Source organism: Cyphellophora attinorum (genome assembly GCF_001299255.1).
Source record: "Cyphellophora attinorum strain CBS 131958 chromosome Unknown Contig14, whole genome shotgun sequence".
Classification (NCBI taxonomy): Eukaryota; Fungi; Ascomycota; class Eurotiomycetes; order Chaetothyriales; family Cyphellophoraceae; genus Cyphellophora; species Cyphellophora attinorum.
In genome coordinates, this window is record NW_017253242.1 from 367,574 (window position 1) to 389,489 (window position 21,916).

General features: G+C 54.0%; 6 protein-coding genes across 6 annotated transcripts; 3 read left to right on the top strand and 3 right to left on the bottom strand.

Moving 5' to 3' along the window:
• Positions 1 to 108: 108 nt before the first annotated feature.
• On the top strand, positions 109 to 4,865 carry AB675_3383 (uncharacterized protein; the record flags this gene model as incomplete). Its single annotated transcript, XM_018143430.1, has 6 exons — positions 109 to 675; positions 977 to 1,219; positions 1,269 to 1,563; positions 1,611 to 1,635; positions 1,687 to 2,283; positions 2,336 to 4,865. 6 exons carry the CDS (start codon positions 109 to 111, stop codon positions 4,863 to 4,865), a joined length of 4,257 nt encoding a protein of 1,418 aa, XP_017999787.1.
• A 2,515-nt stretch (positions 4,866 to 7,380) lies between these two features.
• Positions 7,381 to 10,288, bottom strand: AB675_3385 (uncharacterized protein; the record flags this gene model as incomplete). The annotated part of the gene is made up of 2 exons (XM_018143431.1): positions 7,381 to 7,832; positions 8,005 to 10,288. The coding sequence occupies 2 exons, from the start codon at positions 10,286 to 10,288 to the stop codon at positions 7,381 to 7,383; spliced, it is 2,736 nt and encodes a 911-aa protein (XP_017999707.1).
• A 744-nt stretch (positions 10,289 to 11,032) lies between these two features.
• Positions 11,033 to 11,530, top strand: AB675_3386 (uncharacterized protein; the record flags this gene model as incomplete). Its single annotated transcript, XM_018143432.1, has 1 exon — positions 11,033 to 11,530. The coding sequence occupies one exon, from the start codon at positions 11,033 to 11,035 to the stop codon at positions 11,528 to 11,530; it is 498 nt and encodes a 165-aa protein (XP_017999494.1).
• Positions 11,531 to 11,847: 317 nt separating this feature from the next.
• On the bottom strand, positions 11,848 to 13,734 carry AB675_3387 (Alpha-glucosidase; the record flags this gene model as incomplete). Its single annotated transcript, XM_018143433.1, has 1 exon — positions 11,848 to 13,734. One exon carries the CDS (start codon positions 13,732 to 13,734, stop codon positions 11,848 to 11,850), a length of 1,887 nt encoding a protein of 628 aa, XP_017999621.1.
• A 499-nt stretch (positions 13,735 to 14,233) lies between these two features.
• AB675_3388 (Amidase) lies at positions 14,234 to 16,016 on the bottom strand (the record flags this gene model as incomplete). Its single annotated transcript, XM_018143434.1, has 2 exons — positions 14,234 to 15,935; positions 15,985 to 16,016. 2 exons carry the CDS (start codon positions 16,014 to 16,016, stop codon positions 14,234 to 14,236), a joined length of 1,734 nt encoding a protein of 577 aa, XP_017999745.1.
• Positions 16,017 to 16,755: 739 nt separating this feature from the next.
• On the top strand, positions 16,756 to 20,873 carry AB675_3389 (Hydantoin utilization protein A; the record flags this gene model as incomplete). The annotated part of the gene is made up of 2 exons (XM_018143435.1): positions 16,756 to 19,705; positions 19,753 to 20,873. 2 exons carry the CDS (start codon positions 16,756 to 16,758, stop codon positions 20,871 to 20,873), a joined length of 4,071 nt encoding a protein of 1,356 aa, XP_017999497.1.
• Positions 20,874 to 21,916: the final 1,043 nt, after the last annotated feature.

Here is a 21,916-nt window from a genome sequence, read left to right on the forward strand (position 1 = left end):
CGGGTCGTTCTCAATATCTCAAGTGGAGGACGTCGCGCGGCGCGTGGTACTAAACCTTTGACGATCCGACCCGAAAGCTACGGTCGCTGTGGCTGCTCCGACATCCTCATGAAGGACAAAGACTCCGATACACCTAAGGAAACATCGAAGAGATCAGGGTTCAAGAAGTTCTTCAGCCGGGGCAAGGCTGAAGCAACATCGCGCAGCAATGCTGTGACTGTCGCTTCGACTGGTGCGGACAGTGCGGCGACACAGAGAGCAGAAACCGGACCCATCTCGATCTCCCAGGGTGCAGCGCAGCCATTGAAAGCCGACCCGAGCTCAACATCGACGTCCAAAGATGCTGCACCGGAGATCTACTCGAGCCTATGGGAGAAGGCCTTGGATACGCTGAAAGAGAGCAAGAAAGAGAGCGATCGAGATGCATACCAACAGTTGAAGAGAATATTGAAAGACCCTAAGACGGTATCACTTCACGACATCAACAAGGCCCAAGAGGATGATCTAAAGAATCTGTCCTCCAAGCGAGATAAACAGAGGTTTGGTAATCGTCGACATGTGATACGTGCTGCGAGCTATATGCTCTTGTTTCGAGGTCCAGCAGCAGCTGCTGGGCGATTTGACGCTACAGGGGCTGCCACGATAGCCGTTCAGGCCACGACATCATTGATAGGTGTAAGTATTCGCTGGGTTCGTTGGCATGTGCTCGGCCGGAATATGCTGTCTTCTGCCCCGTACCAGCATGATGTGCTCAAAGTCTGGGCTATCTCCAAGCTTGTCTCCAGATGCTGCCGGTCACATCGGAGTAGCATGCTAGGGCAAGCTGTGGAATGAGAGCAGCCTGATGAGAGAGCGCGAGACGTGAAGAAAAGAGAGCGTCGGCAGGTTTAGAGCGTGCAGTGCAGGTCAAACAGGCAGCAAGACAGGAGAGATGAGGGCTATTCTTGATCTTCAGTGAACTGACACCCGTGAGCAGGTTGCACTAGCGAAGATCGAGCTTGACCAAAGTGTATACATCCAACTGGAGGATATCTGCTTGAAGACCAGAACATGGGCATCTAAAGAAGCAAAGATCCTGGGTCGGAGAAGGGACCAATATCTAGATGCATTTGAAAAAGCCGAGGACGACTTGGTGCAGGTCTACAGATCAATCCTCATGTGGACTGCTTCCGCGTACAAGTACATCAATGGCACGATGTCCCGCACACCTCCACTGACAGTCACTGACTTACCTCGCTGCAGAGCACACGGTCTTTGCAGTGGCACAGACGCCCTACTTCCCCAACGAAATACAAGCAGCTAAAGCCGACGTGGATATTAAACATAGACGGTGTGAAGCCTCTTTCGATCTCATCAAAGCCGAAAGCGACTTTTATGACAACAATCGAAAGACCCTGGACTGGATCTCGGACGCGAAGCACATCGTCGCTCATCGTGAGCTGATCAAGAGCTCCAAAGTCGACGACAGCTATTCGCTATGTGGTGAGTGGCTTCTTGGATCTAGGGAGTTCGAAGCTTGGAATGCTGGCTCTGGCTTGCAGGTTTTGTGGATAGTAGGTACTGGTATGTCGCTCCTATCTCCATGAATACTTGGTGGTAACCTTGGTCAGCTGGCACTGGCAAGTCGACCTTATCGTGAGTCGTCCCGCTGTACGTGCCAGGAGTGTTGCTGACGTCGCACACCAGATGCCGAGTCATTGAAGAGCTTCGAAGCTTCTCTGCAAAAGCTAACGACACAAGCTTTGCCTACGTCTACTGCTCACGTATTGCTGCTGGTGGAGCTAAAGATACAGAGACAGTCCTCGGTTCTCTCATTCGCCAGCTCGCTGAAATTGAAGGTAAGAACGAGATCGTGGAGCCACTTGACTCCTTCTATCGCAAGCACAATCATGAGCGGTCGAAGGGTGCGGAGCTATCGCGCCGTGAGCAGGATGAATTGGTCGGGGAGACCTTCGACCTGGGGATTGAGACACGTATCATCATCGACGCCCTCGACGAATGCAGAGACTGGAACGTCCTGCTAAGCGCGCTGGCAAAAGCTGTGAAACATCACAAAGGGAACATGAAAATTTTCCTGACCAGTCGCGAGGAGGTCAAAGTGCAGGAATACTTCCCGACAAGCACGACGAAAGTACTGGCTGCAGAGCTCACCCAATTCGATATGGAAGTATTCGTCAGAGGAGAGATCTTTGGACATGAGCGAGAGGACAGGCTACTACGGGGAAAGCATCCTGAAATTGAAGAGCGTCTAGTCTTGGCTCTTTTGAAGCGAGCCCAGGGCATGTAAGCTGTCTCGCATGTACATTGATGCAGACATATGTCGAATGGTGTTCAGGTTTCAATGGGTCAAGCTTCGTCTAACATGGTTCTTCGCAGCTCCAGATAGCCCCCCTGTTGACAGAAAAGATGTCGAGGACGAAATTCGAAAGATCGAGAACAATCGTGCCACAGCTGACGACACTCTTCGAGGCACATACACAGATATTCTCAAGCGAAACAATAATGGTAGACGTGCTCGAGAAATTGCAAAGCGGGCATTCCAGATTACGCTCGCAGCTTTCTCGCCAGGCTTGTCGCTGGCCGAATTGGTCGCAGTACTGGCGATCAAAGACGTCGATGCTCTCGAGCATTCTTCCACCAACATGGACGCGGAAGTTGATGAAGACTACGTCAAAGCAAGAACCAGGAATCTACTGCGCCCTGTTGAAATCCCCCGGGATGGTCCCGATGTACTCAAACGAGAAGTCACCCACATGCAATTCTCCCATATGTCAGTCGTGGATTATCTACTGAGCAGCGATGAGGGAGCAGCGTACAGCACAGGGGAGTGCCATCAATATCTGTTGCGGATCTGCTTGTATGAAATTCGTATCATGAACGACATAGATGCGGACTCGCTTACAGATGGATCAGTAACTGTCTCAGACCCACAACACTCCGGAGAAGGTCCAGACGAGTCCATCACCGGTCCGATCCAAGGAGAGGCTGAAGTGGACGATTGCGCCAACGACGAAGATGAGGACTCACTTCCGAGTGAATCAGGCACGAGTTCGGATTATGAACACTCCACAGAGTATCTGGGAGCGGTCGTCACTGCTTCGGTGCAAGAAGACTCTGAAGCTGACGATTCTGGCAGCTCCATGGGACAAAGTTCAGAATATGACCGTGGGTTGACGTCCTTCCGCGAGTATTCGACGCATATGTGGCCATCGCACTGCGCAGCTGCTCTGCTGCTGTTGCCAAGCAGGAGCGATCTGGCATCAAGTCTGGCTGGAGACGTCTTCTGTGGTATTTGGTGGCAGGAAGGGCTCTCAGCCTGGCCGCGTCGATTAAAGAAGCTCTATTTCAACCGGCGGTTCTACCATGGCCTGGGCCAAAGATTCGCCAGTCAGCGTCCAGGATGGCTCATCTCCAGCTGTTTCGGTCTGCGCCCGCTTGCAGAAGAGCTCGCAAAGCATGATATATACCGGAGTCTGGAGATCCTGAACGCAGAAGTCCGAAGAATACACTCTGCCGAAGCGACTGTCACGGCTACAGCTGTTGTCAACGAACACCGCGACGACCTACATGACGCTTTAGCTAGAGCCCCAAGCATAACCGAGCCGGAGCATAAAATGCTAGAAGAGTCGGACAAGCCTAACGAACTCTTCACCTACTTCTTCAGCATTGGAGGCGAGGTCATAACGAGGGCTGGTTATGTCAGCTATCTTAAGTGGATCTTCAAGAAGGCGTCTTGCGAGACCGCTTACCAGGCTGTGGTCTGCCATGTCTTGAGCTTGTTGAGGGGTCGTGGCTTCGATCTCAACAGAATCTGGGACGACGAAACTGTGCTGGTCCTTGCTGTCAACCACGAGCTTGTGGACGTCATAAAGTATTTGGTGCGGAACGGAGCACATATAAACTTGAGGACCAAAGGCTTGAAATCTGTCACGGCTTGGGAAGCTGCTGCTCAAGCGAGCGACATCGAAGTCATGGATGTGTTGATAAGCATGGCTCCTGCTGACGAGAGGCCTGGCATGCTGGTCAGCATTTGGCAACATGCTGTACAGACCGTATTCAGTACGGACTATCTGTCCTACGTCCGGAGCCTCGATCAGGATATTCAGCACGGACTGTCGGCCGCGCTCAACGACGGCAGCGTACTATGGTCGCATCATCTTATCGAAGTTGGAGCTATGGTCAAGCTAGAGGGTCTACGGCAGAAGGTACTGCACCAGCTCGTGGCTAATTACCCTGGTGGTGACGAGCAAGCTGCCATCAACCTCATACCTCTCCTGGTGTCTCGTGGGCTGGATCTTAACGCCTGTGACGACACTGGGGTAACTCCGCTCATGATCGCTACGCTCACAGGAGAGCCATTCCTTGCGTACGCCTTGCTTCGTCTCGGAGCTAATGTCAACGCAACAGACCACAGTGGAAGAAGCGTGCTTCACTACAGCATTCCAAAAGACGGATGGCATACCTCTTTTGGTGGTGAAGAGTGGCCGCAGTTATGGGAAATACTGAATCGCTTTGGAGTTGACACGGGCCACGCAGATGAGGACGGCGTCACTGCCCTTGATCTTGCTCGTGTCTCCCAGTGCGAAGAGCCTTTGGTCGCACTCAGCCAGCTCAATGCTGGCGTCGAATTTATCGACTCGCTTACCATCGAGCCGAATTTTGAGTTTCAGGAAGTTGTGCGAAATAGGTATAAAATCTGGTCATATCTCGCGACCGGAATCCTACCTGAGAACGCCGACGGCATGATCGACGCAGCTGTGGCTTGGAAGGACAAGATCAATGCCAGAGACGGATATGTTGAGCCCGAGGAAGTCCACGTGAGGCTAGCGGCCCGCAAGGAGCTTAAAGATGCTTCCCCATCATAAAATCCACAAAAACACCCCCCAGCACGTCCCACCCAACTACCTCCGCAACCTCAACCACCTCCCCCTTCCGCCCCGCCTCCCTCGCGCCCTCCTGACCCATCACGTCCTCCACCACCCTACTCACCGCCTTCCCACCCGCGCCACCCTCAACACTACTCGGCCCATAAGCCTTCGCCCCCGGAAACCCCCTCCAGCTCTCCTCCCCCCTCACGAACCGCGCAAAATCAAGCCCCATCTGCCTCGCCGCCTCCCTCTGCGCGGGCGGCAAGTCATCATTGTAATTCTGGAACAGGAAGACCACGTCCAACACGTGTGTCGCGCGGCCGCTGAAGAAGCCTGGAAAGGGATTTGGTTCGTTGAATGTGAAGACGCTTACTTTTGTGTCTGGGGAGTGGGTGGCGAAGGCCTTGGCGAAGGCGAGGGTGCCGAGGTGGAAGGAGGTGTCGGACATGAATTCTAGGACTTTGATGAAGGATGCGTCGTCGTCGGTGGCCTCATCAAATTTGTATAGTGAGAGCAGCTTCTCGGCTTGCTCTGGGTGAGCAGCGAGGGATTTCCGGGCGGAGTCAGGGAAGCGCTTGGCGAGGGGTTTGAGGAAGCCGGCGAGCCAGTATAAGACGCTGGCGTCGAAGCCGCAGTCGCCTACGCAGAGGGCTTTGAGGGGCCAGGTCTTGGCGGGAATGGAGCCGGAGAGGACGGAGTCGAAGGAGATCATGTTGGTGAAGAGGTCGCCGTCGATGACGGCGTTGGGTTGGATGTTGGGTGGGACGGTGGCGTAGATGGTCGACATGGGGATTGTGAGGAGTTGGTGGAGGCGGTCGGACGGGGAGAGGGAGTCGAGTTTGAGGGCGGAGATGGCCTGGGCGTAGGTTGCTTCGTGGACAGGAGGCGGGAGGGCGGGGCGGATGAGGCAGGTGCCGCCTGTTAGGAGGGCGCGGTGGAAGGGAGGAGTAGGGCTGTTGGAGAGGAGGTGGAGGGAGACAGCCACTAGGGGTTTTCTGTTAAGTTTCTGGTATTAGAGATGGAGGGCAGTACGGGGCTTACTGGCACCAGCGCTCTCGGCTACGACGGTGACGTTGTCTGGATCGCCGCCAAAGCCGTCAATGTATTTCCTCACCCACTCGAAGGCTGTCCGTTGGTCGCGAAGGAAGTTGTTTCCTTTGTAGCCTGCTGCTTTAAGCTCTTCCGAGGTCAGAAAGCCGGGCAGGCCTAGTCGGTAGCTAGTTCGTGATCGTCAGCCTTTCTGGTGTTGGTGACAGGCCCCCTCTGACAATTCAGACGGACGAAGTCGTTGAAACCATGGTATACTTACTTGATCCCGACCCCGATCACAGGTACACCCTCCTCACTAGCTAACTTGACCAGCCGCTTATGGTCATAGTGCGGCCAGCTGTGCGCTCCAACGACGAACCCACCACCGTGGACCCAGATGAAGACGGGCAGTTTCGACCCTTTTCGTTGCTCGCCTGATGGGACGGTAATGCTCAGATTCAGGCAGTCGGTGTCATTCTCCACTAGGTCGGGCTTTGAGATGGGTTTCTGAATGAAGGTCCCGACTTCCATCTCGAAGCCTTGTGGCCCGCAAGAAGCTACAGGTCTGCATTATTGACGCCAGATTAGCAGTCGTATGAGCCATGGCGACCTTGTGTGGAGGCATTGTGCCAGACCGTATTGGGGACGCTGATGTTGAACGGCAGGGTGGGAAGACCTTGACTCACCCATGTTGCGTAGCATCTATCCCACCACTGTAGTCCGTCCTCAAGACAGGCTCTGACAGACGATCCTTGAGCGTGGCATACTGTATGCCCAGGAACTGCTCAATGCCATCTTGACTACGAAGGCCGGTGACCTTGCCCAGGCTGGGATGTTCCAGGGTCGATGTCGACATAGTCGCTGCTAGCTGGGAAATACTGATGCTGAAGTGTGCAAATGCTGACAGAGGAGTTGTCGGCATCCATCTTGGTACCCGAATTGCGCATACTGGCTGAATAGTATCATCTTACCCCGATGTGGAGTTGGGAAGACACCGTGTGGAGGAAATGAGGGAGGAAAAAGGAGGGATTTTCGGTAGTTGACCCCACATCAGTTGCCGTCGTGTCGGAAATTCCGAATCCATTGACCATCGCAGCTTCTGAAGAGCAGAGAGTATATAGGTGTATCGATTGAGCACACATTCGAGCAGCCCGAGACACCCGCGAGCAGACGCACCTCTAGACGATTGGACTGGACCGTGTCTGAGCACAGCTTGTCGAGTATGAGCAGGAATGGGCGAGGCAGCTGCAATGTGGGGCTTGAATATATTCACAGACCTGCTCGACTCGCGCTGAAGGATTGTGAGGAGGTAAGTAGCAGCGACAGAGAAGGGCATCACAATTGCAGAGGGAGATACGCTGGCGACGCTTGATCGTAGATACAGTAGGAGGTCGTCAATCATTGTTAGAATTACATACTGTCTCTATTCGCGTGCCAGATGAGTGCCATCCCACCGATCTCCTCACACAACTCATTTGACAGGTCAGCTCGACGGGTCATCTCCACTGGAATCGGTGTCGATATGAACAAGCCCTTCCACATGTTGTATGATTGCCTCGGTCCCGTCGTCGTCAATAGTGATATTGGGTAATGCCCGCGCAGCCGGCGAGTCTGGCCCAAAGTGTGCTCGTAGGTCTCGCATTCGGGTGGCGAGCTCTCTTACCAGGATTCCGACCTCTTCGACGTTACGCTGTTCTAGGTCACTCGATTGGGTGACATTCGGCGTCGGCTGATTTATGAGTATGCGAGCTCGCTCACTGATAGTCAGTGGGCGGATGTCATCAAATCTCATCTCTGAGAACTCGCCCAGAAAGCCTGCCATGATATCAGGATCAGCAGTGTTACTGCTCGAGGGTCGTCTAGCGTCGGTGGACTGGCGCAGCTTTGATGCATTCTTCGGTCGTCGGATTCTGCCAGCTTGAGCAGCTTGTGCTGCTAGATAGGGCTCAGTAAACCTCTTGCATTTCCCACTGACCATTCTCGCCCATCTACAATTGTTGCAGAAGAACAACGGCGGATGTGTAGCCGTGGTGTCATCGCCGGTGGCCATCTTGCAGCCTCTGCATGGACAGACTGGATCCATCGTCGTTATGCATTCCTCGCATACGTTGATCTTGCATTCGGTACACTGTCGCATCGTGCCAAGCATCTTCGGCGCGTGTCGCCCGCAGATCTAGTAGGACTACAGTAGAAGGCGAAGCAGCCTTCCAGGGAGGTTCCAAACTTGGCTTGATATCTCTCTTTGCAGCCTTTCTCGGAGTTGATTTGGGCTCCGGAGTGACAGGAGGTGTCTCTGCTGAAGGTGCCGGCGAGGACGCGCGAGAAATTGTGTCCGAGACGTTTGAGCCTCGAGATGATGGACGCTGTGGGAGATCAGTCTCAAGTATTGATTGATGGGATGAAGTGTCATCGGCAAGCCCCTCTGGCAGTGGTTGAATAGTCGGCACTGGCATCTGACTAGGTTGGTCGTTGCATGGTTGCAAGCTCTGCCTCAACAGCGACGAAACATTCGCGACTGGTGGCCTCGTTTCTGTTGACCTTACGTGGTTCAAAGAAGCCAATTTCTGCTGGAAGAACTCGCGTGCCAGTAGCTCCCAGTCGGGATCATTGCCTGCATTAAGCTTGCCTATTCGCTGATCCCATTTCTTCTTCATTGCAAGGTATTCCCGGGCTTCCACAGACACATCTCGAACACCGCATATCCGAATCTTCATCTTGTCACGGAAATCATGCTTGATACATATTGGTGTGCTGCATGACTTGCAGTTGATCCGCCAGACTGGGGACGAATGGCAGTCCTCACATAACATCCGTGGCACAGGTAGAGCCGGCAGCAGCACACCCTGTTCGTTGAGCGCAAGATTTTTGATGAAGAAATCAGGAAGCGATTTCCAACGGCCAGCCAGTTCACCTTTAGTGCAACCACAACTCGAGTCCTCTGACGCTTCTGCAAATTCTTTGTCCTCCCAGCCGTGGTCTTTGGGTAGTGGCGCGGCACGGATATGATCCGCGTTACGAGTGGTTGTCTGGAAAGAGATGCCACCGCCGCCTGAGAAAACGGGCTCGGTGCAGCACCATTTGAAGCGAAGATTCGGAAGAGCGTTACCTGGTCCAAGATTGCCTGCGTTCGCAAAAGGAGGCTGGGTGTCAGAATCCTGCATGGAACATGGTGAGATAGCGCATCCGGGGGCCCACCAGAACTTGTTTCGATCATCCTTTGGAGCAGTCTTGTTGCGCAGATACGGTCGATCGAACGCACATGAAGCACACAAGGTTTTTCGACATCCGGAGCAATGCATGAGTATCGAACACTGCTCGCAGCGCTCGAGTATTGTCTCGCCACACTGGTGGCATTGGTGATCCTCGACGAAGACCCGATGGGAGGCACGAAGGTGCATTGGCACGTCTTTACCATCACCAGAAATGCCAGTAGCTTCGCCCTTGCGAGCCACCTCCTGCGACTCCCACAGACGAGGATCAGATCGGCGTTGATTCGGTGACGACGCATTCGTAGTGTTCGAACTGCTGTTGGTCTCGGCCGGACCGATCCAGTTCTTGCTTCTCCACAATCGATCAAAGACGACCCAGACTTCGCGAGGATCCTGCGGAGTGCGCATGGTGACATAGCCACGTCGCCGGAAACAGCGAGGACCCGGAGTTGTGCACCAGGCGGTGTCTGTCCAGATCCCGAGCTCGTGGCATGCTTTCACCAGCTCATGTGTGGGTTCACTGTCGCTCTCTTTCCGGTTCAGGCTCTGTGGTAGATACGGCCGCCGTCTGTGATGCCGACAGCGGTACGTGTACAGACTTTTGAGGGCCAACTTATCGTAGGGAAAGACGCCTGCTTGCTTTGCTAGGGCGTGCATCTGCAGCCACGGATTGATATGGTATTTCAACGAGACATTCTTACACCCTCTCACAGAGAGATGCTGCAACGTGTCTCTCCGTAGCACCAACACAGTCTGTGATAATGTGCTTCCACTGACTGCAGTGTTGTCCAATTCTAGACTCTGTAAACGTGTACTGTATGGGTTTATGACGCTGATGAGCAAGTGGTCGAGAGCGTAGTTGCTGGACTGCTTCGGCTGGTTCGTACTGTTCGTGGGAGTCGGGGCTGTGACTGTCTGTTGATACAGACGCCATGAGACGAAGCGCCAGGCGGTAGGCGAGTTCCGCAAGAATGCTCGCAGGTAGGGACTCGTATGGTAAATATGAAGAGCATCTTGTGTGGTGAGCTGGGCGAACAGCGAGTCGAGAATGGGAGGATTCGAGCAGACGACTCTTTCAAAGGTCGACAGGGACGGCCGGTCTGGTGACGAGCATGCTAGTGGTACCGGTTCCTGTGGTATGGACGGTGGCTCTGCAGGTGTCTTCATATCCACGACGTCCATCTTGAGCGGGGTGTGAGAGGCACACACATGTCGCCAGGCCCTCTCCAGGCTCTTGTGGACTGCTCAAGACGCTCAACGCGACTAAATGCCGGAAGTGATGCTCAGATCGTCTGTGAGAAAGCCGTCGTGAGTCCGATGGTGGTTTGTAAGATGTGATGTCAAACGGACGGTGACCTGGCTGCGGAGAGGGTTTTTAATACTTATGAAGTATTTGCGTGTCGTGCGGAAGGTGCCTGACGCCTGATCCGTATTGCTAGTGAGGTTGAAGATGTGAAACCAGAATCTGTGAGCGATGGGAGCAGGTGACATCGCCATCAAGGGCTCAAGGCGGAAGTGATTCAACTAAGTCCGACGGTTAGGCAGACCCCCAACCTCTCCCACCGCTACTTCCCGCGTTACCACCTTACTGCACCATCCTCCGACGTCAACCCTTTCCTCCGTTTCGTCTTTCACGTGCTGGCCGACTGCTCCTCACTCGATGTCATCAAGGAACCGGAAAGGTTGCTCAATGCGACGGCCGTTTGTAGGCACCGGCCACACCAACATTGAGGCTGTGGCAATCAACGACATAGGTAGGTTTTTGGTCAACCCTCCGAAACTGTCCGAAGGCGTCCATATATAGCATGTAGGGTAGTGCGTCAAGCTTAGTACCCTCCGAAGACGCCAAAGATGTTACATATATAACGTGAAAGGAGTGTCCGCAAAGGTAGGCAAGTCATTCACCACTCCAGCACCCTCGATTCCATGGCCAAAAGCAGCAACAGCAACCTCGTCACCACATTCATCCTCCTCCAGGCACACGAACCTTCAGATCCACCTTCAATCACAGATGCCGGCTCACAAGCAGGGCAAGCCTTCAATCAGGTCCTGCGCTATATTGCTGGCTGTACCGGCTTTGATTCGCAGCTCTTCGGATGGCCATCCCAGCCTGAAGACAAGGACGTGAATTGGAATGACCACGGTGCGGCCATCATGCCGGGCACTCTGGCCATCTTCACCAATTGGAAGGACTCATCCTCAGCAGGCATCTTCCTATCGCCAGCCTCGTTGAGACAGGCATTCCAGGGCTTCACAACCTTCTTCGAGACTCCGAAGGCTGTGCCGAGCGCAGGTTCTCTGATCAGTTTCGCGACTGCGCCATTGGCTCTCAGCATAACTTGGCAAGGAAGTGGTGCAGCTCATAAGGACCCGGGTGCCGCTCAAGATCAGTCTCGCCAACGACCTGATGAATCACGAAAGTGACAGCCACACAAGCTCAGAGAGTCCAATCAGCACAAGAGCTATCGGCGTGCTTGCTGGCGTCGACGGAGTGAAGTCACAGCTCTTTACGATCGAGAACATGACTGATGCCGCACCTGATCTGCTCTTGTCAATGGATAGCGGCCACGAAATGTGCCTAAGCTTGCTGCGGACGAGATACTGCAGTCGGATCAAGGAGAACCTCTACGACATGATTCGCAGTCGAAGGGTCGAGTAGTGTCGGCTCCCTGAATGGATTCTGAAGCAAAGTATTCGCCAGAGCATCAGAGGACGCCATCGTCTCAGCTCTTCCCTACTATCTACATGTAGATCCTTCCCTCCCAAGGCGCCAACTTGTCCTCCTTTGTATCCCTCTCGCCCCCGTAATTCGTCAGCGCAAGCTCCCTCGCCCACTTCGGCCTCTCAAACTCAACCTCATCATCCGAGAAATTCAATACCACCCACGCTCTCCCCTTGCCACCATCCGCCGTCTTCTCAAAAGTCCACGTTCGCTCATTCTCCTCATCCACGCACCTATACCCGCCCAACACAAACAACCCCTCCTCCCGCCTCCTCAACTTCAGCATCCTCCTCCAGAACTCCAATACACTGCCCTGCTTTCCCTCCTGCTCCTCCACATTCACTCCCTCCCTATAGTTCTCATTCACCCGCATCCACGTCCTGCTCCCATCACTGAACCCCCCATTCTTTCTGTTCGCCCACTGCACCGGCGTCCGCGCATTGTCCCGCCCCACGGCACAAACACCCCGCCACGCTTTGTCCCACATCACTGGGTCGTTCGGATAGCGCTCTCTCATCGCCTGTAAGTAATTCAATGAAGCAATATCCTTCAGATCTCCAGGAGACCAGGTGTCGGGGTTGATGTTCGTCATCCCAATCTCTTCGCCTTGGTACAGGAATAGCGTGCCGGAGAGGGTGCCGGTCATCATAGCCAGCAGCTTGGCAATACGCGACCAGTTCTTAGGGTCAGTGGGTCCCGGATGACGAGAGACACTGCGCGGACGGTCATGGTTTTCTTTGAAGATCGACGTCCATGCGCCGGCAGTGAGGTAGTTTGAAGTCCGAGTGCCCATGGCGCGTTTCGCTGCAGGGAGATCAATTGGTTTGATCAAGTGAGGAAGCGCGTCTTCACGGCCCAAATCCACATAGCTGAAGTCAAACACCATACTCAATTCCTCTTTCACCTCCTTCTTCGGCCCAGTCCGCCCGATGAAGCGTAGCGTTTCCTCGACGCTGCTGTCCGCCAACTCCCCCACCATCAACGGATCGCCACCAACATACTTGTTTATCACTTCCCGCCGCATCTCAGACCAGAACTCGTGGATCCGTGGCCCATTGATGATTCCCGGATCACACTCCCCCAACGGCTTCGTCCGCTCGGTGACACGCCCATCTCGTGCCAACAGCTTCTGGTTCTTGGAGTAGATGTTGCAGGTATCCACCCGAAACCCGTCGATGCCCTTCTCAAACCAGAATCTCAGGGCATCCTTGTGGACGGCGGCGCGGACAGCGTCGTTCTCCCAGTCCAGATCCGGCTGGCCAGGGGCGAAGATGTGCAGGTAGTACTGCTGGCGGGAGGGGCACCAGGTCCAGGCGGGGCCGCCGAAGACGGAGGCCCAGTTGTTCGGTGGGAGGGGGATCGTGGGCTTGTTGGCATCAGTCGATGGCTTGGGGTTGGGCTTGCCGTCTCGCCAGATATACCAGTCCTTATGCAGCCCATTGCCTGTCTTGGAGGACTGGAACCACTTGTGCTGGTCGCTAGTGTGGTTCACGACGAGATCGAGGATAATCCGCATTCCCAGAGCGTGGATCTTGGCGATGAGCTCCTCCATGTCCTCCATCGTGCCGTAAGGCGGGTAGATGGCGGTGTAGTCGGAAATGTCGTAGCCCATGTCTTGCTGTGGGCCGTCGTACATGGGTGACAGCCAGATGGTCTCGATGCCGAGGTTGTGTAGGTAGGGAAGCTTACAGATGATGCCGCGGAGGTCGCCGAGACCGGAACCGGTGGTATCGAGAAAGGAGGCGGGCCATATTTGGTAGACGGTTGTGGTCTTCCACCATGACCGTTTGCTGGAAGCCGTGTTTGGTTTCGGGGTGATGGACGAGGTGTCCAGGCCGTTGTGGCGGATCTCCATGGTGAGGTTTGTGGTGGGAGGGAGCGTTTTGGTTTGGAGTGAGGACGCCATGGTGGTTATCTGTTGTTGTCTTGTCGGCCCTGGTGATGCAGATTGTCGATCTCAAAGAGGTCCTTGCTAGTGAGCTATCATAGGCTGCCTTCTTAGTGCCTCAGCGCGAAGCTAGCGCAGTAATGACGCTATATTCTTGGTGCGAATGTTTGAACAGTCGACCACAGCAATAGCGTACAGATGCGTCTGAGTACCTGTTGCTACCGTCGGTTATGGAGAATGATCATATAGCTGGAGTAGAGCGTATAGTTGCTCGCAGCATGCACTTTGTATGCTTGTGGCAAAGACGTGCCGCACATCGAAGAATAGCTGAAGTTTGTTCGATGCGGAGCCGCTGCTCTCCTAGGCACTGTAACCTCCCGCTCCCCATACTCCCCTCACTGCTCTATGCATGGACTCCATAGCAATGCTGTGGTCTACGGATTGCTGCTAAGACTGCGAATGGAAGTGGGTAAAATTCCCCTCTATTGGATCATGGCCAGAATGATCGGCAGGCTTATTACTGCTTTCGGTCGGCAGAGCCGAGCAATTCACCGCTGCCCAATATTTCCCGTTCGAACAGTGCTGCGGCCTTAAGTAGCGTCTCTTCGTCCCAGCGACGTGCGATTAGCTGCATGCCAATCGGGAACTTGACATCTGTGCTCTTGTCTTCCGGCGCTGCGAAGCCACACGGCACGCTCAATGCTGGGTGCCCGGTGACATTGAACGGGCAAGTGTTGGTTGAGCTACCGATACTCATCTTTAACTTGTCCATTACAGATGATGCCGGATCTCCGTCGATGAATTTCAGCTTAGGATGTGGCATTGCAACTGACGATGTCGTGGGCGTCACCAGTATGTCAACAGATTCGAGGGCATGATCGTACGCTGCCCGCAACTTGAAGACCTGGCGATGGGCTTTTGCTTCAGGGTGAGGCCCAAACTTCTTCTTGAGATGGCTGCCAGCGATTGCAACGTTGACAGCTGATGGATTGGTTGCCGTGAGGAGCTCGTACCATTCCTGATCCAGAGGCCGCCGCGGCTGCAGATGAGGAGGTGCGAACGTGAGATAGCCGGCCATGTGTCCGAGGAAACCGAAATCCGACAAGCTGGCGCGCGTACTAGCCGTCCAGACGTGCGCACCTAGTTTGTGCATCGGGACAGATACTTCGACTACTTCAGCGCCTGCCGCGGAGAAGAACTTGGTCGCAGCAGCTTTGACTGTGTCTCGAACGCTCTCTGTCATGCCGTACGTGGTGAAGCCTTCCTGTAATAGCCCTATCCTCAGAGGTTTTGATTGTCTTCCTGCTTCTGGCAGCTCGAGGAAATCCTGGATAAGTTTCGGGTAGTCCTTGACTTGATCCCGTAGAGGAGCTTCGGCGGTCATACGGGCGTCGAGACCATCGTAGCCTGCAATAACTTGCAGAACCTTCGCGACGTCAAGCACCGATGTGGCCATTGGTCCAACGTGATCCATCATAGGAGCCAGTGCAGCGATGCCGGTGTACGGGACTAGGCCATGGGTGGGTTTCAGCCCATAACAGCCCGCAAATGCAGCCGGAAGTCTGATACTGCCACCCTGATCACCGCCAATGGCTAGGTCAACCACTTCGCCGTGATTGCCTGTTCCCTTAGCCAAGCCTGCCGCAGCCACCAGGATTGAACAACCACTAGAGCTGCCACCTCCGCAGTAGCCCTTGCACCAGGGTTGGTGGATTGGCCCTGTCGATGCACTGTATGATAGCGGACATGCAGAGTAATTCTCACAGACTGCTGTGCCTTTCACTGTGGCCCCAGCTTCAAGTAATCGTCGCACGACCGTCGCATCGATGGCCGAGATAGGGTACTTGCCATCTTTTGAAAGTAGCTCGGCAAAAGTCCCGAGTGTTGTGGGCAGTCCTGCAACGCATACGTTGTCTTTGAGTGCGATGCCTCGACCCTGGAGCAGGTTTGTCACTGGTCTCTTTGCCTGCAGTTCTGCTCGATGACTCCAAGCATTCAGAGGATTGTCTTCTGGATTCGGCCGCCAGAATGTTCTCTCCTGGGTGGTCTCCACGGGCTGAAGTTGGGGAGGTATGTAGTCTTCCTCGGCTTCTATGCCCTCGATGATAGCATCAGCGCTCTGAAGAAGGACAAGGTAGTCCTGTTCATCCTGTTCGTCCTTGATCGAAAATCCCGTGGCTTCCGCTGCACTGATCAGGTCTTCTCGGGTGACCTTCGATCTACCTCATGTCAGTTTCTTGCGATGGAGACGGGCTGGATCTCACTTACGCAGCTGCGTCAGCCAGCGAAACGACAGACATCGTGTGGTGGGACCAGGCCTACGCCCACGGTCACCACGCGAGAGATACATCTTATAGGGCATAGACGCGTCCGATCGCGGTCTTCTCGGCCGTGGGCAACGCCGTTGGACATCTCCATCTCCATCTACTTCTGGCCGTACATCGCAACGCGTTCGCAGAACGTCTGAGTGGTGAGATGGGCAGTGAGTGGGAGGTGTTCTCCACCACAAAGATAACCACCACAGCGCCTTCCTCCGAGCATCTTCCGGGTCACTTTCCGCCGATCTACCTCCTTCGTATCTTTTACAGATACCTTCTTCAATCGAGGCCACTTTTCGTCATACAGGCCGATCGCGAGTCAGTACACGTGCTGGTCTAGACCAAAATCAAACCTCTGCCGGTCGGCAGGAGCGTTGAAGCTTCAGTCGCGGGGTCATCATCTGCTCCGCCTGCCTGAAGATGACCACTCCCGAGGCAGATCAGCAATGCCCCTCCTCTATCGCAGAAGCTCAATGGCTCGCATATTCTGGGGCAAGCTTCGATGCTTGCTTACCGGGCCAAGATACCGGGTCTTCGTGCTGATAACGGACGTCGCCTTTATCAGTGAAGCGGCATCGTGCCGATGAAGTCAGGAACATTCTTGTATTACCGCTCGGCTGTTGCCAAAAGCGACAATCCCGTCTAAAGCATATCATAAGTTGCTATGAAATCCAGCGGCAGCAACGTAGTGCTTCACCTCTAGCAGAGCCGGTCAATCAAAATGGGCGAAGCTGTGTCAGAAGCGTACCAGCTGGGTGTCGATGTTGGTGGGACTTTCACAGATGTGTGTGTCTTCACGCCACATGGGGAGACAGTGCGAGCCAAGGTTCCGACTGTTCAAGAAGACCAAAGTATTGGTATTAAGAACGGCATCGACAAAGCTAGGGCGATCCTGAAACGCAAATTCGGCTTCGAGGGCTCATTCGAATTCATACACCATGGAACTACGACTGCCACCAACGCTATCCTGGAGAACAAGGGTGCTAGGACTGGCCTCATTGTCACTCAAGGCCACAAGGACATCCTCGCCATCAGACGCTCGCAGATCCCTGGTCACTTGGGAGCATGGCTTATGTACAACCCCCCAGAACCAGTCGTATCTTTGCAAAGGACCGTACAATGCAAGGAGAGGATGTCAGTCTATGGGGAGTCGGTAGAGCCGGTCGATGTTGAGCAGCTCAAGAAGGACCTGGTTGACCTCAAACGACAGAAGCCAGAAGCAATTGCCGTTTCATTGTTGAACTCGTACACGAGCGGAGAACATGAGAAGGTTGTTGCGAAGGTACTGAGAGAGGAATTTGGCCCTGACATCGACATCGTCTGCTCCAGTGATGTGCTCAGAGAGGCTGGCGAGTACGAGAGGTCTGTGACGACCGCAGCAAACTCCCTCGTCATGCCACTTGTCAAGAAGTATCTGGGAAATCTATCGTCGACTTTGAAGGAAGATTCAGAAACGATAAGGATTCTAAAAAGTGACGGTGGCCTGACAAGTCTGGACGTCGCCGGCCAATTCCCAGTCAGCATCCTGATGTCTGGTCCAGCAGGTGGCGTCAAGGGCGTGGCAGATGCGATATGCCAACACACGTCTTACAAGAATCTAATCACCTTGGATATGGGCGGCACGAGCACTGATTGTGCTGTTATTCATGCCGGTGATCCGAGACTACGCCGTGAGACTATCGTTGAAGAGCTCCGAGTGCGATCTCCAGCTATCGACGTGAAGACTGTTGGGGCCGGTGGTGGATCTATTGCCACTTACATGGACTTGACGGAAACGTTGCGCGTCGGACCCGAAAGCGCTGGTGCCAATCCTGGTCCAGCATGCTATGGCAAAGGTGGCGAACGAGCGACTGTGACGGATGCTAACCTGGTTCTGGGACGCCTTCCAGAAACCCTCCTTGGCGGCGAGTTCAAGCTTGACGTCGAAGCTGCCCGAGCGGCGGTGGGCAAGGTCGCGAAGCAAATGGGTATCTCTATGGAGCAGGCTGCTGAAGATATCATCAACATTGTCAATGAAACCATGTATGGCGCTGTCAGAGTCGTGTCTGTTGAGCAGGGCTACGATCCTCGCGACCATGCGTTCGTGGCATTTGGTGGAGCTGGACCTATGCACGGCAACGCTGTCGGCGAGCTGTTGGGAGCTTTCCCAGTCATCATTCCACCAAGTCCTGGTGTTCTGTGTGCACAAGGAGATGCCACTACCAAGCTGAGCCACGACACGTCCGAATCTTACATCAAATTGCTTTCTAACACAGATATTGAGGAAGTAAAACAGAGGTACAAGTCGATGCAGCAAAATGGCGTCGATTTCATGCGCGAGTCCATGCCAGGTCGGAAGGATCTCGAGCTGGAAACGGTCTACCAAGCCGACCTGCGATACAAAGGACAGGCGCTGACATTGACTGTCGATCTGACTGAGGAAGACATCAGTTCCAGCAGCGATGACTTGAAAAATCTCCTGCGAAAACGATTTGACGCTCAGCACGAACAACAGTTCACCTACTGCTTGACGAACTTTGAGTTGGAAATCATGCGACTAGGCGCGCTTGTGAAAGACAACTCCGCAGATATGCCCATCCCGCGTGTACAAAAGGCTGGCGGCAGCGAACCACCGGCGGATGCCTTGACTCAGAAGTCAAGCATCATTGTTGGGGGCAAGAAACTAGAAGCGAACTTCTGGGACCGTACGAAGATCACTCAAGAGGGCATCAAAATCGAAGGTCCTGCTATTGTGACTGAGATGGACTCGAACACACTCATTTTGCCTGGTTACGTTGGCGAGATTGATGCCATCGGCAACATCGTCATCAACCCGCTTGAGAAGAAGAAGCGCGAGGCGCCGAACCTAGATACTGCGGCAGCAAAAGCCCTGGTCAAGGACGTCCCGCTCATTCCGACACTAATCGCGTCGACCCTGGCATCAATTCGATCAGAAATGGACACTATGATGTTAAGGACTGCGATGTCTCCAGCAATTCGTGAACAGCAGGACGAATTCAATGTTATCACGAATCCCGAAGGTAAGATGTTGGTTGGCCAATTCGGCTCCTTCATTGGGCAATTTCTCGATGCTTGGGGTGACAAACCGGTCGAAGAAGGTGACGTGTATGTCACGAACGACGTCTATCAAATCAAAGGCGCTGTCTCACACTTGAACGATGTGATCGTTCTATTCCCGATCTTTTACAAGCACAAGTTAGCTGGTTGGTCCAGCCAATTCGGCCATCTGACCGATGTTGGCGGTAAGGTTGCGGGCTCGATGTCGATCGAAGCAAACAGTATCTTCGATGATGGTGTGCAGATCCCTTGTGTGAAGCTCTATAGCAAGGGAGTCATGAATGAGGATCTCGTCGAACTGCTGTGCCGGAACTCTCGGATGCCAGACTGGTATCGCAGCGACTTGACAGCCATTGTTGCAACCACGAGAACAGCAGCTGGTCGTGTGGTCGAGCTGATCGATCGGTTCGGAATCGAGCTCTACAAAGCTTCGTGCGATGAATTACTGCACCGCAATCGTGTGGCCATGTCCAAGATCATCGACGCAACATTCACGAGCGAAAAGGGTACATTCACCGATTTCGTTGACGATGATGGCCACGGAGTCGGACCATGGGCCGTGACATGTACTCTCCACCGTACAGACGAGGGCAAATTAAGATGGGACTGGACTGGTAAGTGCTTCGTCTGCCACAATGTCTGCGATTTACTGACTTCTCAGGCACATCTCCACAATCCGATCACTCGATCAATTACTACTTCAGCGAAGTCATGTTCAAAATGTTCATCGGCTACTACTTGATCGCTGCAGCAGCCCCAGGTACTGTTATCAATGATGGCTTCCACGACTTGATCGAGGTTTACATACCTGAGGGATCGCTACTGAAGCCAGTGCGCCCAGCTCCAGTATCATGTCGCACGCACTTCCTCGGACGGACGCTAGACGTCATCCAAGCACTCATCGGCCAGCGAAGTGATGGCTACAAGACTGCTGCTGGCTTCAGCGACTCTCCTCACTTCTACTACTCGGGCTTCAAAGAAGATGGTGAATGGTTTCTACTGTACCAGATCGGATTCGGTGGCGTACCTGCTCGTCCGGCAGGAGATGGTCCCGATTGCCATTGCCTGTGGCCCGCCATCAAATCGATTCCCACTGAAAGCATCGAGCTCAACTATCCCTTACGCATTGAAGCCAACGAGAGCATGGCAGACAGTGGGGGTGCAGGTCAATTCCGTGGAGGAAATGCTCAACGGACGCTTTATCGCTTCTTGGCCAAGGGCGAATTCTCGCTGCACGATGACAGATGGTTCACTAAGCCTTGGGGCATCAAAGGCGGCCAGCCGGGCATGCGGTCTCGCAAGATCTTCTATGAGTACTCCAAATCCTCAAACCCGACGCCACGTTCATTGCCTTCGAAATGCGACCATATCAAAGTGGCGCCCGGCGATCTTCTCGAATGGGTGACTTGGGGTGGTGGCGGCTTCGGTGACCCACTGGTCCGTCCTGCGGAGAAGGTCGCGCTCGAAGTGCACCAGAAGCTCGTGACCTATGAAGGTGCGAAGAAAAACTATGGCGTTGTCGTCGACATAACAGATTTTTCAGTCAAGGAAGCGGAAACGGAGAAGCTGCGAGCCGAGATCAAAGCCAAGCGAGGCGATGTACCGGCATACAACAGAGGTGGCGACTTGAAGACATTGCAGGAGAATTGCCTGGAGGAGACTGGTCTGGAACCACCGAAGCGTCCTTGGGAGTTTGAGCCTTATGGACCACACACTGGGCTACAGTACGTGCGGGACTGGTATAAGCAAAAGCGAGAGGAAAATGGCTGGAAGGGTATATAGGTCGACGCGCGGCGTCAAGGCTCCCTGCTTACAAGCTCTGCCGCACGGGAGCTTGATAAAGGCTTGAATCAAGTTCCTATAGCGTAAATAGTTGCACAGAAACATGTCAAATCGTTCCTGTAACGCATTTCGAAACGCCTGAGGCAACAGCAGCGATGCCGTCTTGGCGTTGGGCACCGCATGGCGATCCCGCAGCCCACGGGCGTACATACTTACCTAAGTAGTCTGGCGAGCTCTTCATATCTCTCTGTTGAATTGTATGGAAACGTCTACGACACAGAAGCTCAACATCGGCAAACAGTCATGGCTGGATCATGCTGCGGATCAAAGATGGCAGGCGTCAAAAGCGATGATGCAATCGAGCTCGGAGACACAGAAACTCAGATGAACGTTTCCATCAAGCAAACATCTCCTGATAACAAAGGCTTGAGTGCTCCCGGAAGATCGTACCCCAATCGCAAAGATGATTGCGCAGTCGAAAGGAACACCGAAGGCTGTTCGGACGGCTGCTGGGGATCTCGCGATGGAAGTCCGCTTCCTGAAGAACGAACCAGCCTCCAGGGAGAGGCTGGAACCATGAGTGAAGGCTGCTGCGCAGATGGCGAAGCTTGCGATGGTAGGCCAGACAGACCTTCACATGGAAGATTCTCTCTAACTCATGGCTGATAGAAAAGTGCATAACGATTGCCGCAGCTGTCGAATGCCAGCTTGCATGCCAGAAGCCGGCTAAGGCTGGTAGGTGCTGCACTCGCAAGTACTCTGTTGAACCTATGGATTTGATATTTGACTAGATCGCGATGAATGCTGTGCCACAGGCCCAGAGCCAGGACATGGCCCTGCCGCCTCGATTGTCTGCACATCGACTGCCAAGCACGATCACAAGCATAGCATCGACCATGAGCACAACGACGAACACGCCCACCAGCACGACGAGAACGACAATCACGACTTCGGCCAACCGTGCAGCTCCCATCTGCAGGCTGCGTTTGATAAGTACGCTGCCTACCTCGAACAAGCCCGTTGCATCTGTCGTAGCGTTCTTC